Raw genomic sequence first — 17,023 nt, 5'->3', positions numbered from 1 at the left:
TTAATTAAAAATAAAAAATAAAAATAAGCTGTTACTCTTTGAAAAATGTAAATAAACTGCAGCATATTAATTTACTAAAGGTTATAATAACCATTTTAATATTAAATTATTAACCACTAAAGGCCAGATTAACTTAATATATTATCAGACACAAAATAAATGATATCTAATATTCTACACATATTTTTAGATACCTTGCAAGCTACATTTTGCAGGCTGGGAATTCAAAAGCAAATATATTTGTTCCTAGATGGGAAATTTGAATACATTTCCTTACAGAGTTTTATCATCTTACCAGGTCTTTCCTTCCCAGTGCCTTTTGACTCAGCAAATTTTTGTATCAAGCTTTCAACTGTAGTGTTAGCCATGTTATTTATAAATTCTTCATGGACCTATTAAAATGAAATAAAGAAATTTTTTTCCACTAAAAATTCTTACTATACTTCAGACAAAACATCCACAAAGAAATTAATATTCATTACACCAAAATATGTGGTTTTTTCGATCCAAAGCCATTGAGAACTTTCATTTACCTAGCATGCTCTTTTACCTCACAGTGTTAGCAAACCCGTGGGTACCAACCACTGTTTACATGAATCCCTCAAGATATAGCCTCCCAACCTTAGAAGTCCAGGGAGTTTCCTGTTCTCATCTTTGAATGTTTTAGACACATAATTCCTAAGACTAAAACTTATACAGATCTCTAATAATTTTTAGATCTTTAATAAAAAATAACAGACTTCATCCTTCTCTATTTCAATGCACTCCAAATTGTCATCATTAAACTGCTTTCATATTTTTGGAAAAAAAATTTTTTTCTTAAAGATTTTCTTAAGTAATCTCTACACCCAATTTGGGCCTTAAAATCACAACCCTGAGATTAAGAACCGAATGCTCCCCCAACTGAGCCAGACAGGCATCCCTATTTTTAGAAAATTTCTAAGCACAAGTTCTATAATTCATTGCTGCTCTAAATTATAAAACAGAAAAACTTAAAAAAAAATTTTTTTTTAAACTGGTAACTTCAGAGTTTTAATGTAAAAGACTGAGCTACAGTTAATCTTTTTTAATGTTTATATATTTTTGAAAGAGAGAGCGTGAGCAGGGAAGGGGCAAACAGAGAGGGACAGGATCTTAAGCAGGCTTTGTGAGAGCCCGATGCAGGGCTCAAATTCATGAATCATGAGATCATGACCTAAGCCAAAGTAGGACACTCAACCAACTGAGCTGCCCAGGTGCCCCAGAGCTATAATTAATTTTAACAATTAATTTGAATTATCATCCTTGGTAGCCAATCAAAAATCCATTTTATTTTATATTTAACACATGTAAGTACATATTCTTTATATGCAATAAGTCAGTATCATATTGAGTTTTGCATTTTTTAAAGAGTCATATATGAACATAAAATTTTCATGAATCTGTTCAACAAAAGGAAAAACTTACCTGGCCTATTTGCAAATGAATTTCCTTTATAGCATTTGACAAGGATTCTATAATTTCCTTTATGTGAATGACATGAGCTTCTTCAATATCTTGAAATTTCTGGGTAACAAATATGAAAAGTTATATACACACACACACACACACACACACACACACACACATAAAAGAAATATACACTCTCTCTCTCTGAAATCAAAGAACTTTTTTTATATAATTTATTTTTTTAAGTACTCTCTATACCCAATGTGGGGCTTGATTGAACTCATGACCCCACAACCCCAAGATCAAGAGTCACATGCTCTACCAACTGACCCTGAAATCAAAACACCTTTTAAGTCATCTTAATAGAGCTAACCAAATTTAGTGAGTTACCATTATTACGTAATGTTTAACAATACTTCTAGACAAATGGGTTTAGTAAACATAATGAAATGTTTAACTTTTTATTATGTTAATTTTTTGTTATGTCATTTCTCAGGCACATATGAACTTGATTTTGAAGATACCACAAATTAAAATCTAAAATCATGGTCAGAAAATTAGAAGGAGACCTAAATGAGAAGTGTCACAACAGCCAAGCCAAGGTAGAAGTGTTTCAAACCAAAGAGCAATTAGGTGACAGAGCAAAAACTACCGTTTACTTCTGAAGACTTTACAGTCTAACCCAAAGACTCTAACAGTATGTTTTTAATCCTTGAAATGTTAACATGTAGCCTTCAAAAGAAGTAATTTATGGTCAAAGAAATGTGGAAAAGCCTGTATACTCGATCTTAGCAGTACTAAACTGAAGGTGGGGATATATCCAATCACCTGGAAAATGTTTTTAAACTACAGAACACATAGATTTTCTACAACTACCCACAGAATGGAAGTGGAAAAAGATGAAAATGTTTTTTGGAAAAATTCCCCAGGTCATTCTGAGTATTTATTCCCCAGGAAGAAAACTTGGCTAGACTTGGCTTCCAACACACAGATTAAAAACCCCGAGAGATACTGAAATAAAACATGTTTTCATTTTGCTTAACCCAGTGTTTTCTAAATTTCTTTGACCACACAACCCTTTTTGTTTTTCTTCTTCTCTTAATATCTATTAATATCTCAAAGAACAATAATAATCCTCAAAACAGGATTTGGGAAATGCTGAACTAGCTTTCTTCAAACAAAATGTATTTGTCATTTCTACTGCACAAACCTGATTACCCTTATTTTTTTGTTTTTTTGTGGGTTTGTGTGTGTGTGTGTGTGTGTGTGTGTGTTTGCCAAATTAAATCAGTTCTAAGAAATAGGCCTAAATGCCATGTCATTTTTCTCTGGTTAGTTTAGCAAATTAAATTCCCTTACCCTATATTTAATATAAAATTTTCTTCAGCAGTGAGTCATAAGACCAGAAAATCACTAAGCCAAATGATCATACATATAAAGGGTCAGAACTTCTCTAAAAAGAATCAGTAATGGTGAAATTATAATTCTGGCAATAAGGCAACCCAAATTCACAAACTTAAATCAAGTTTATTCATAAAAATGGCAGAGTTAAAATGTCTTATCTTGACTAATTCTGACCAAATCAATGAGAATATCAATACTTCAAAACTCTGAATTACTCTCTTAGGAAGTAAGGAATATTCAGCAGAAGCATGATTCTTGTTTATGTTCATATTCTAAGAATTTGCCCTCAGCTTAATATTCTGCAATTAATCAGAAATTTTCCCAAGACAGACCCAAATCCAGAAAACCTACGTCAAACATCCACAAGTTTCATATGGATAATCTCTAATTGCAAGAAAAGTATGCCACCTTCTCATTCTCTTTTAAAACAGCTACACTGAATAAGACATATCCTTAATGACTTAAAAATATCTTGAAGTCACACAAAAACTCAAAAGTATGATTCACATTTAGATATTGTGCTGGGTTGTTTTTTGTTTTGTTTTGTTTGTTTTTTTAGGGGGTGGGGAATGTGCTAAATATCGCAACTGCTCAGAATTAGTGACTACTAAACTCAGAGTAATGCAGCAATGGGACTCCTTTTTAGAAGGAAACGTAAACCCTACTAGAGCCTGCTCAATGCCTATCTCTTTAACCTCACTTCTTACCACTATCTCTCTTCACTTAGTTTTATTAAGCACTCTTTGCTTTCTACAATGTGACAGCTCTTTCATACTTCTGGGTCTTATACCCATGGGTCCCCAATGCCTGGAACACTCATGCCCTGGAATGCACCCCTTTACTCATTCAAGTCTCAGTTTTAAATCCCACTTCTCCAAAAAGGCCTTTCCTAACTCCCAAATCCAAATTAGGTTGCTCCTATTATTCTATCTCATAGAATCCTTCTTTTCCTTGTAATAGGTATAATAGCTCGTAACTTTATATTTAACCATGTATTTGTTTGCCTCCCTCCTCTATATTGTACACTCCACCTAGAGCAGGGAGTTACTCGTTTCGTTTACATATATACCGTATACACCAGCAATTAGCACAGTGCCTACAATATCGCAAGACAGATGCACATATGCCTGCACACAAGCATGAAAGTCTTTTGATTTCTGAGATGTCTATCAATCATCTCTCCAAGCAGGAAGACTCCCTAGAATCCAAAAAGGCAGATTAATATAAAGTCCTTCTTCACACTTACTGAAGGCCTACCAAGCGCTGGGAAGTATTCTAAATGCTAAGGAAATAATAAATCAATCCCTTTTACCATAGAACTTATCCTTTAGTGGAGGAAGATGAACAATAAAAAAAAATATAGGTAGAAGAACTAGTGTGCTTCACTACATTCAAATATGATGACTAAGAATAATGTTCTAAGAAGAGGTTCCTTGGGGCGCCCGGGGGGTTCAGTCAATTAAGCATCTGACTTTGGATTTTGGCTCAGGTCATGATTTCATGGTTCATGAGTTCAAGCCCCACATCTGGCTCTATGCTGACAGCATGAAGTCTGCTTGAGATTCCATCTCCCTCTCTCTCTGCCCCTCCCCCACTTGTTTGCTCACTCTCAAAATAATTAACAAAAATAAAAAATAAAAACTACATTTTAAAAAAAAGCTCACCAGCCTCAATACCAGAGTGAAGAAGACAGAGAATAGCTACCACCAGCCCATGATGAGTAAGAACATAACAAATAAACCCTTGCCACTGTAAGCACTGAGATGTGGGTTTTTGTCATCTCAGCATACCCAGCCTATCCTGACAAAGTGCTTAGGAGCAAAACAAAACAAGAAAAGAGTACAAGAGAGTGGGAATAGAAGTTTTAGGTATGATTCATAAAAGGCACCCATCTTAAACCTAGGCTTTTAATTAAGGTTCTAAGAACATCGAATAGGGTATAAATTATCCCAAGTTTATGGGAGACTTTTTTTTAATGGTCTGTTTTCCTCAACTAAAATGGAAGTTCTATGAGAGCAGGGATTCTTGATTCTTTTGTTAACGGCTATATTCTCAGCAGTGAATCATTTCCAGTTCTCTTAAGCAGAAGTCAATTTTAAAATTCATACATGAGGCTAACAATCAGCACTGTCTTCATCATCTACCAATTTCCTCACTTTCCCCAGTTCTCTGTATACAGCCTTTTCTGCTGTATCTGAATAACCCCTTATCATGTCATAATTATTGCATAATTGCCATAATCATTGGTCCTCGATCTCCAAAATAAGATGTGTATCTTTAAAACAGCATTAAAAAAACATACAGATTGTGTATTTTAACATTTCTAATACTAGAAAATTATATGGCACAAAAATCATTATTTGTATCAGTAAATGAAATATCCTGTTTTAGATTTAAAGCTTAAAAATACCAACCTGAGCTGTTTCTGTCATTTTCTGTTCAAAATCAGCTTTCGCTAATGCATATTTTTCCACATAAAGTTTATAGGTATCTGTAGCTTTCTTAGATTTAACAGCTGCCTGTAATAAAACAAAAACATTTTTAACTATACAATGACCTGTTTTCTTTCCTGATGTAAGTTCATATGAAATAACTATTTAAATGCATTTTAAGGGGTGAGGCCTATGGTGAATTCAATAGGACATAAACTAACTTTAATACCTTTTTTCAAGTCCTCATTGGCAATATTTTTTGTTTATTCACAGAATAACACAGAAATTAAACACTGATTCTCCTTTCTGTCTGACAGAATGGGCTTTGAAAAGTTAAAATACTCTTATTACATAACTTAGGGTAAGATCATATAACCACATTCTAATGTGTTAATAAGAATTCAATGAACAAAATGTGACAATACCATCAGAATATGCTTGACTCTTCCATACCTGTGAGTCTTCCTTCCTCCCACAATACACACATATCCCATTTAATGTCTAATTAATAACTAAAAACATAGCTCAAAAGTTGAGAAAATCAATTTTCTTTGTTTCTCAGTTTCCATTATGCTCTAACAAATCTACAAATTTGTTTTTAATCATTGCCCAGTTTTTCAAGATTTCTATTTTTTTGAGGGGGGGTGGGGGGGCAGAAGGAAAGAGAGAATCTTAAGCAGGCTCCAGGCCCAGCATGGAGCCTGACGTGAGGCTCAATCTCACAAACTGTGAGATCATGACCTGAGCCAAAATCAACAGATGGATGCTTAATGGACTGAGCCACCCAGACTCTACCCCTTAAGATTTCTATTTCTAAAAAGTTGTTATTACATTATTATAGCTCTAGTTTTATCAAAGTTACTTACTCAATAAAAACTTGATATATTAAATATTAGGTAGTGAAGAATATGAAGATAAATTACACAGGGATCTTTTCCTCAAGGACTTCATAAAAGTAGTAGAACCTATTTTTACCTAGAAATCAGTAGAAAGCAACAAAGCCACAGAAGTAAAGATAAATGCTATAGAAGACAGACATTCAGGAAAAAGAAAGATTATGTATAACTTGTAGGGTGGAGCAGACATATGGCTATCAAGAAACAACCATTCTCAAAGGACTGATCAATTTGGACATGGGAAGTCTGGGAGAAGATCAAAAAAGGAGAAGATAAGGATTTCAAGATACAAATATCTTGATGAATTTTCTTGATGAATTAAGAGACTGTCTGTTAAGAGGAGGAACTGAGGCACCTGGTTGGCTCATTCTGTTGAACGTCTGACTCTTGATTTCAGCTCAGGTCATGATCCCAGGGTTATGGGATCAAGCCCTGCATCGGGCTCTGCACTGAGTATGGAGCCTGCTTAAGAATCTCTCTCTCCCGCTGTTCCTCTCCCCCATTGGCACGCTCTCTCTAAATAAAATTTTTAAAAATTTTTTCAAAAAAAAAAAAAGAGTGGGGAAAAGTAGAGTAGGATACGGCTGAGAGCTTCAAGAAAACAAACAAACAAAAAAATTCACACCAGGGTTGTGGAAGATACAACAGGTAATAACTAGATGAGTACAAGTATTACTAAGAGCCACTGAGGGCTAAGCAAAGCTGGAAAACATGGAATTTGTATGAAGCTAATCTGAATCAACATGAAATTATCTCCTACTATGTTCAAGAATAAGGATTAGAAACAGAAAGTTGGGTTTACCTGGAGGTTTGGGACTGCCAAGAGATGCAGACAGTCCTACTCTCTAAAAAGGGCCCAATGTATGCTCCTTAAATTATGGCATCATACATTATATTAAAGACAGATGTTGGGGCGCCTGGGTGGCGCAGTCGGTTAAGCGTCCGACTTCAGCCAGGTCACGATCTCGTGGTCCGTGAGTTCGAGCCCCGCGTCAGGCTCTGGGCTGATGGCTCAGAGCCTGGAGCCTGCTTCCGATTCTGTGTCTCCCTCTCTCTCTGCCCCTCCCCCGTTCATGCTCTGTCTCTCTCTGTCCCAAAAATAAAATAAACGTTGAAAAAAAAAAAAAGAAAAAAAGAAAAAAGAAAAAAAAGAAAAAAAAATTAAAAAAAAAAAAAAAGACAGATGCTCCATGCTTTCCTGCATTCTTAAATAAATAATATAGGATGCCACTTTATCTTGTAGCATACAGAAAACTGGTTTTGGAGCCAGAAGACTCTGTCTTGGAGCTTTATATAGTTCTCTCATTCCTAAAATGGGAAGAATACCACCTAGTTTTTAAAGCTTTGGCAGTGATGAAATGTAACTTATGTAAAATGAGTGGAACAGGGTCTGGCATATAGTTAAATCTACAAAATAAATAGTATTTGCTATTATTATGATTTCTAAAAGTAATACCAGTAGGAAGATATATCATTGTAAATTTTATGGTTATTGTATCTAGTAGTTGTACTTAGTTCTCCACCCCTAGAGTAAGTAGTTAAAGCCTATAATGATTTTCTAGTTTGCTTTATGAGTGTTGTTGTGTTTTTTTTTTGTTTTGTTTTGTTTTGTTTTGCCCTTTTCCCATTGTCTCAGGCCATTTGACATTAATTATACTATGGTCAGTATAGTTGCTGTAACATCCTGGCCTTGCTCAAACACGTAACAATTAAATGACATAGATATTTAAAATTTACTGGGGCGCCTGGGTGGTGCAGTCGGTTAAGCGTCCCGACTTCAGCCAGGTCACCATCTCACGGTCCGTGAGTTCGAGCCCCGCATCGGGCTCTGGGCTGATGGCTCAGAGCCTGGAGCCTGTTTCCGATTCTGTGTCTCCCTCTCTCTCTGCCCCTCCCCCGTTCATGCTCTGTCTCTCTCTGTCCCAAAAATAAATAAATGTTGAAAAAAAAAATTAAAAAAAATAAATAAAATTTACTAAGTATGTTTACAGGAAGCCCAGATTTAAGAAAACATTTCAATGGTGTGATTATCCGAGTTTCCTTTGGATCTTTTTAATACCAACAGACTTCTGTCTCTTCTTCCAGCTACCTAAACTTTCAGTCTGTGCAAGAATAATGAGCAACTTACAGTCCGTGGAGTGATTTTCAATGACAGAGTTTAGCAAAATAATGTAGTCTCATTGGCAGCCCCTTCTTCTTTGCTTGTTCCTTATGCTAACACCTATTCCTATTTTCTGTTGCCTATTAAGTTACTGCCTAACAATTTATGTGCTAGCTACACAGAAAGACCTGAGTTGTGATCACTCCTAGAGATATATGCAATTTGAAAAAACAAATCATAAAAATGGAAAATTTCCCCAAATATGACTACAATGATTGTGTCTATACTTTTAAAAAGTAATTTATTTCATGAGATCTTCCTGTTTTCTTTTTTACAGGTTCTGTACAAAATAGGTCACTCTGCCCTTTCTAAACTTACCATTAAAACCTCTAACCTCTTGCTAGCACTATTCAATATGTTTTGGCTCCCCCAAAAGAAGGAAGTTTCTTGAATACAGAAGGAGGGAATATGTATTTTAGCCTTTAATAAACTTCATAACATCTAGCATAATGACAGGCACATGGTAGGAACTAAAACATTTACCTAAAACATTACCTACCTACTGCACGCATATTATCACTTTATAATGCAACAATCAGAAAAATTTGAGGGGCGCCTGTGTGGCTCAATGGGTTAAGCGTCTGACTTTGGCTCAGGTCATAAACTCAAAGTTCCTGAGTTCAAGGCCAGCATCGGGCTCCCTGCTGCCAGTGCAGAGCTCACTTTGGATCCTCTGTCTCCCTCTCTCTCTGCCCCTCCCCAGCATGCACGCTGTCTCTCTCTCAAAAATAAATGAACATTAAAAACATATACATGTATTTGAATAAGCCACTTAAAAAGCCAAGAACCTAATCTTTAGCCTGTATTTAAAATAAAATAAACTTTATTGTATTAAGAACAGGAAAAATTCAAATAATATTTTGCTATAATGATTATTTTTCCAAGTAAACATATATGCTGTGTTGCAAAAATACGATGATAGTGTCTCACACACAAGAAATTTATAATCTAACAGAAATAAAAGATCACTGCATGGGGGTCAATTCCTGCTTATAGAAGATCTATCATATTTCTACAATGTAAACAATGCAATTATTTTACATTATTCATTACACTTATGGGACTTTAAGAGATGGAAAGAAGTTCCTGGAGCATCATTTCCTCTTCCTAAACTCAGTCTCTAGAATTCAAACTAGTTTTGGTGCTCAAATTTTTACTGAGTCGACAGAGTTAGCAATAATTAATTTTAAAAGTTTAAACCATCATACTTAACTTTCTTTTTTCCTCCCAGAATATTCTCACTGTAAATCTTGGTCTAGCTATTCAACTCAGCATACTAACTTCTTTGTCCATTATTTCCAACCATAATATTATTATCTTCATCTCAAAAGTTCAGAGCAGGATCTAATTCAGGATGTAAACAGATAAGTCTTTTGGAGCCTACTTTCTGATACCAGGAAGCTGTGTAAAATTTCACTTCTCTTATTTGGAGGCATGAAGGAAGAGAGAAGATAGCCTTTAAAGTTCTAACTTTTTTTTTACATCAGCCCTCACTCTTCAAAGGTAAGAATAATATACCACAATCTTAAGGAAATTATATACCAACTTAAAGAAGTATCCCGGAAAACTAACAAAAGCAGTACTTAATCATAAAGGAATAAAATGAAAAAAGAAACTGTTGACTCATAAAGTATTTTAAGTAATGACAAAAACAAATTTAAAGAAAAATAAGGGTATTATATAAAAATATGTAGAAGCAATTTTAGAATGTAATTGTACTAGGAACACCTTATTGTTTTTAATTTTTTTTTAATGTTTATTCATTTTTGAGAGACAGACAGAGAGACAGAGCATGAATGGAGCAAGGGCAGAGAGAGAGACACACACACACAGAATCTGAAGCAGGCTCCAGGCTCTGAGCTGTCAGCAAAGAGCCCGAGGCGGGGCTTGAACCCAGAAGCTGTGAGATCATGACCTGAACCAAAGTCAACACCTAACAACTGAGCCACCCAGGTGCCCCTTTACTTTTTTTTTTTTTTTAAAGCAAGAAAGAGTACTCACAGGAAACAACTATATAGCAGTATGTAGTTAAGTCAAAAGAACTTTCTAAATAGTATATATATATATATATATATATATATATATATATATATATACACACACACACACACTTAGAAATGCTGTAAATTCTAGGGTAGAATTATAAAAACTGAGTATCCTAGTAGTAATGAACTTGACAAGTTTCATAAAGTCATTATTAAAAAGGGAAGTTGGAACATTCTTAAATGAGGAAATTATGCTTTAAAAAAAACAGCCACATTTCTTCTCACAAATAAAAGATTGGCTTTAACACATTACCTATTGATAATAAAACAAATCCTACATTGTATTGATTTCCTTAGCATTATAAATAAATTTACTGATATACTACAAGAAATATTTAAGTGCCTATAATTTTTATAGTAAAATCCTAAGAAGCAAATATACACATATGAATTAAGTCATATTTAGTCACAGTCCACAAATGAGTGCCTTCTAAATAGTGTTTTATAAAAAATTAAGAGCTTTTAAGTGAAAATCAGAAGCATACTATGTCATAATAGCCATAAGTATTTGTTTTCAAATTTATTAAAGGAAAATGGTTCAAAGATTTAGGTTTTTAAAAATCTATATTTATGTTAATAAAAAGCTTCTTATTACAGGTCAAAATTAATGGTTTACTTAAACTTGGATTTGAACATATATAAATCAGACACCTACTAACACATTTAGTACCACAAGCAAAGATACCACCTCTGAGCAAAACAATGAGAAAAAGGCACCCCTTCTCTGTGGGTCCATGCCACAAGACAAGTGAAGCACAGACCACCAACTCACAACCCTTGGACACAACTGTATGCTACCATATGTTAATCAAAAAGAAATCTTTTAATTTAATCTAAATCATTACCTTATATGAAGCCTTTTTTGGTTTATATCAAAAGATTCAGACAATCATTTCTTTAAGCATAATCTTTAGTTACCATACATTTTTCAAGTGGTCAGTACACACTAGGTACTATGTTAAACCCACTGGGTTTCATAAAAAAAAAAAAAAAAAAAAAAAGCAAAGAGCAGTATTTAGCCTAGGAGTACCTTAACCCTCTGGAAAATTGCAACTAACTGAGATAGTACACTTTTGCATTAATTATATGGAATCCATACCAATTTATTGACCTGTATGTTATAGTACGTACTGTAAGGAACTATTCCTATAGCTCACATTTTAAAAAATAATTATCTTAGGGGCACCTGGGTGACTCGGTTGAGCATCCAACTTTGGCTCAGGTCATGATCACATGGGCTGTGAGTTCGAGCCCTGCGTTGGCTCTGTGCTGACAGCTCAGAGCCTGGAGCCTGCTTCTGATTCTGTCTCCCCACTCTCTACCCCTCCACCACTCATGCTCTGTCTCTCTCAAAATCTAAATAAACATAAAAAAAATAAAAATAAATAAAAAATAACTCTTTTAGTTTGAACTACAGTTGGCTTGGGGTACCTGGGTAGCTTAGTGGTTAAGCATCTGCCTCTGGATTTCGGCTCAGGTCATGATCTTATAGTCCTGAGATCAAGCCCCATGTCCAGCTCTATGCTAACAGTGCAGAACCTGCTTAGGATTCTCCCTCCCTCCCTCCCTCCCTCCCTCCCTCTCTCGCTCTCTGCTCCACCCCTCCTCACTCTCACTCTCTCAAAATAAACAAACTTAAAAAAAATAAAATGAAATGAAATATAATTGGCTTTATACTGTCTTTGTTCCTATCTTTTTCATTTTTTGGAAAAAAATTAATTATTACATAGACAAAGGGAGGCCCCTGCCCTTACCAAGCCCATTGCCCACTTGCTCTGCAAAGGTAACTCCCAATATGTGGCACAGTGTTTACTGTCCCTATGTATGTCCCTAATATAGTTAATTATACTTCAAGGCTTGTTTGTTTCTTTTTTGTTTCAGGGTTTTTTTGTTTTTTGTTTTTTTGGTTTTTTTTTTTTGGTTTTTGGGGCTTTTTTTTTTTGCAGAAAATTAAAGACTATGTAAAAGGCATCAAAATATACATATTCTTCTGGAACTTTGCTTTTCTTGCTCAATATTATACTTTTTAGATTCACCCAAGTCAATGTTAATTCATGTCATTCTAGCTCACTTTTTTTTCTTTTTGGCTTTTATGATAAACATTTTAAAGCACACAAAAGAAGTGTAATGTACTCCATTAACCTATCACATAACTTCAAGATTCCATCCATTCTTCCCCCTCCAACATTTTTTTTTGCTAGAATATTTTAAAACCCAGATCTACTATTTTACCCTATATAATTTACTTGAACTGAATAGTCCCATTATATAAAAAAGTCTTCTGCTGCTAAACACTAACAGTGTTTTAAATAATAATTTTTTTCAATTTGAAAATCAAACTATTATTAGAAGTCTAATTCATTTATACATATTATGGTTTAGGTATATTTGACCTTCTTCCAACTTATGTTGATCTTTCTGCCTACCATTCTTTTTTTCCCATATCCTCCTTCCTTTCCTTATCAATAAATTTTAATATCTTTTCTTTTTGCCATTTTTAAAATATTTAAAATATACTTCAGTCCTTTTAGAAGTTATGTTTAATGTACACAGTCAATTACTACTAACTCTAACAGACCATTAACTTATAAAATACATCATCCTCTTGTGTACCATTAAAATAGAAAAATGCTATCAACTAAAGCATAAAATAATGCTTTCTTATCACTTAAAATTCTAATTTTATGTTTCAAGACAGAGTGCACCCAAGCAAGTAGAGGAGAAACAGAGGGAGAGAGAGAAAGAATCCCAAGCAGGCTCCACATGCAGCACAGAGCCTGATTGGGGTGCTCACTCCCACAAATGTGATATCATGACCTGAGCCAAAATCAAGAGCTGGACGCTCAACTGACTGAGCCAACCAGGCACCCCTAATTTTATGCTTTTAAAAGAGCTCTTTTAGACTTACTTAGGGGTACATTTTTATTCTATTACCACTCCTATGTGATACAGAATAAAAAGGAAGGCAAAAAGAATTAATTCTCTTGACATACTCCTAAATCTTCCTCATATTCAGATTTTGACCCTTCTCACTTGTTTTCCACTTGGGAGATTGCTGAGGTCTGTTTTTTCCCCATACAACATTATCCTCAATATCATCAAGAACATTATTGATATAGCACTTCTTAAAAATGCTCCATTATTACCTCTCAGTTTTTTCTAAACACTGGTGCTAACATTTTCTTAATCTTACCAGGTCTCAACAAATGATTTTCAGTCAATACCAGAACAATTCCTTCCTCAAATGGTCTTAAGATATTCATCATCTTAAGTTGTACTTAAGTTGTACATCAAAATATTGCAGTTGTCCAATCATGCCACCAGGTACTATAACCAAGTTCACATAGGCAATAAAACTACACACAAAAGCCACCTCACCAACAGCAATTATATGATATCATCAATTGAAGATGTATTCTGACTTCAAAGATGTGAGAAAAAAAGAAATACCTGGTAGCTTTTTTTCTAGTGCCTAGGTCTGCACAGACCTTTATGTAACCTGCTTAATACCAAGAATGTACTTTCAATCTGGGGACTCTTTTTTTTTTTCTTTATATTTATACAGGCACATTTATTTTTTGTAAGTTTTTAATTCTAATTAACATGCAGTATTATATTAATCTGGGACTGCTGAATTTCTTCAGGTATGAAAAACTGAGCTATTAACTCTTCAAATATTACTAGACCGCCATTCTTTCCATTTTTCTCCTGGAATTCACATTAGATGAATGTTGGTAACCTTTACTTCTCTGTATTATGGTCAATTCCTTCAGTACCATCTTCCAAATTCAGTCTCTGACTATATCAAGTTTAAAATCTGTCTTCTCTAGTACTTTTTTTCAATAACCATATTCGTTTTCAAGTTTTGTAATTAGCTGTTTTCCTATCTAGTAAATCTTATTCCATTATGACTCTATATTTCTTAATCTTATTTAATATTTTATATTCACTTTTCTCACTGAACATCCTCAACCACATAACATTTTGTTCTTTTGTTTTATAAATTTAAATTATATCTGCAGAGAATTCTTTTTTCTAATTGTTAAATTTATTGCTGTCTTAGTGTCAGATTTCTTAGATGGGCTTTAGAATTTTGGTTATTCGTTCATTTCCTCTTCTCTTTTTCTCTCTTCCTCCACAAGTGCTGTGTGACAGTTCCAGAGAATACAATGCATATGTTACCACCTAGAACTGTGTTATGTTCTATCCTTTGTGCCCACCCATCCCCACCAACAGTTTTCAGATTACCTCATGGCAGCTCTCCAAGGGCCCAATTTAGTCTTATCAAGTCTTACTTCCTTGGAAGAATATTGGGAATATGGCTAAAATAGTCATTAAATGGTTCCTTAGCTTGATTCACACTCAAAATTGTGTCCATAAGTTCCCATCTTCCAATAAAGCTTTAGCCCTAGCCAGCAGCCCCAAGAGTCTTCTTTTTTCCTACCTATATAGCTTCACCCAGTGAGTGGGCTCCTTGTGCTTTACTGCAAATGGGGAACACACAGTCCCCTTTAGCACACAAGAGCTTGAAGTGCAACAAACCTGCAAAATCAATCTCTACAGGCCATTTTGGGTATCTGTCCCATTTCTGGTTCATAGAGATACTATTCTTCTTTTTTGGACCCTGTTATTTTGTTTTCCCTTCTTGTATTTTATTCGTAATTGATGTTGTCTGGAATGGTCTTTTAAACTAGTAACTTATTCTTATCGCCCTCCCAATTTTTATTTATTACACATACATTAAAGGAAATCAGTTATGCCAAATTCCATCAACTGTTTTGATTTTTCCATATTCTCTTCTAGTTTCTGCCCATGTATGTACATTTTTATAATTATTATAATTGCTATAATATAGTTACAATTTGGTTTTCTTTTTTTACTGGATATTTCAAATACTTTAAAAAGCTTTCAAAATTATCACTCCCTATGGCTCATTCCTAAATGAGATACAACACATCAAACAAGTGAATGGTTAAACTGTTTTGAAAGGGGGAAAAATCTACTTTCAATTAAAATGCGAGTGGAGGAAAGGGTTGTGGTTTACCGCACTACCTCATAAATGTCTTCAAAGTCAGCAATAAATCACCCACAACACATATTTTAAAGCTTATCTTCAAGTATCTATGCCTTTCTAAATATACCACTCTTGCCTCAAAAAAAATTTTACCTCACTGTTAAACCTGACACCAAGCACTATCTTATCAATTATCTTATAAAAATATCTTACAAATGTCAATGACATAGATATCATTCCTTTTTAAGTATTTGCTAATCTATTTACTATACACAACATATTCTGCAAACCCAGTTCTGTTTCACTTAGGTAAATCACTAACACTCAGTGTCACAGTGTCTTCATCTTTAATATGAGGTCATTCTTAAGTGTCTGAAGATCAAATGCAGTCTTATGTTTGAAAGTGCTTTGAAACCACAGAGATATTATTTTTTATTACAATTACCTTTTCTATTTCTCTTTGTGTAGCTCCTTCCTTTTTCAAACGTTCTTGTTCTACACACTTGGCATTGTAATTTTCCTTGGATTTCTGAAGGGCCTGAGTTATGCTCTGAATGGCTTGAACAGCTTCCAGAGTTCCTGCAACCTCTTCTTTAGTCTGTATGGTATGAAATGATTCATCAAAATGATCAAACTGTAAAGCACTCAATATCTGATCGATCAATCCTTTAGCAGGAAAAAAGTGATACCTTTTTATGAGATTTTACTTGTTCTTCTCCATACTTCTGAACTTCCTTTATTAATTCTTGTAATTTTCTAACAAGATCCAAGTGACAGTTTGCTAATTTTTCTGTAGATGTTTTGAACACATCCCACACTGGTGCAAATGTTCTAAGGGAAAGAAAGTACAGGAATTATTTAATAAAAGAAAAAAAAAGTTTAAGGCTCCAAAACAGAACCAATAGAAATATTATGTTCAGCAATTTTAATTATGCAAAACAGGACATTAAAATAAATCATAAATGAAATGATTGGCAGACTGATGCTGATTTTTTAATCTGTGGTTAATTAAAATATGTTTGGACCTCAGTCGGGTACACAGAAATCAGTTAAATATTTATCAGAGGTCTGGCCATGGCTCTCTATTAACCATATCATACTATTTTCTGAGTTGATTTGGTTAGACTTGTCTATTATAAAATTAACTTGTTTCCAAATTTTAATTTTTGACTACTTAGTGTTCATCTAAAATGTCTCATCAAAAATAAAAGTTCCTCTGGGACACCTAGGGGGCTCAGTTGGTTAAGCGTCTGACTTCAGCTCAGGTCATGATCTCACCTATTATGGATTCGGGCCCCATGTCAGGCTCTGTGCTGACAGCTCAGAGCCTGAAGCCTGCTTCGGATTCTGTGTCTCCCTCTCTCTCTGCCCCTTCCCCATTCGTGCTGTTTCTCTCTCACACACACAAATAAACATTAATACAAAAAATTTTAATAAACAAAAGTTCCTTTGATTTCAAACACGCAAAAGTCAAATTCACAGGATTTTTTAAGATTAGTCACCTTAATAATCATCTGAAAATATTTTAGAACTGTTAACCTGAAATCTTATTTCAGATAATTTTATCTGCATACTTTAAAAAACACTAACACAGTCCCTCTCTAGTACAAGATACGTGATGCAAGACATACTTTCCTACCACT

The 17,023-nt window shown here is 34.4% G+C and overlaps 1 protein-coding gene across 4 annotated transcripts in view; it reads right to left on the bottom strand.

Moving 5' to 3' along the window:
- Positions 1-17,023, bottom strand: part of FCHO2 (FCH and mu domain containing endocytic adaptor 2) — a 139,782-nt gene that overhangs the window by 68,874 nt on the left and 53,885 nt on the right. For all 4 annotated transcript variants that reach the window (XM_045061947.1, XM_045061949.1, XM_023257315.2 and 1 more), the window contains 5 exons: positions 16,070-16,211; positions 15,826-15,978; positions 5,247-5,351; positions 1,447-1,545; positions 296-392 (listed from right to left, as the gene is read on the bottom strand). In XM_045061947.1, the coding sequence (XP_044917882.1) occupies positions 296-392; positions 1,447-1,545; positions 5,247-5,351; positions 15,826-15,978; positions 16,070-16,211 (596 nt within the window). The remainder of the gene's footprint in view (positions 1-295; positions 393-1,446; positions 1,546-5,246; positions 5,352-15,825; positions 15,979-16,069; positions 16,212-17,023) is intronic.

Source organism: Felis catus, chromosome A1, assembly GCF_018350175.1.
Source record: "Felis catus isolate Fca126 chromosome A1, F.catus_Fca126_mat1.0, whole genome shotgun sequence".
Taxonomy (NCBI): Eukaryota; Metazoa; Chordata; class Mammalia; order Carnivora; family Felidae; genus Felis; species Felis catus.
The sequence above is the reverse complement of the archived record's forward strand: the minus strand, read 5'-3'. Positions and strand labels throughout refer to the sequence as shown.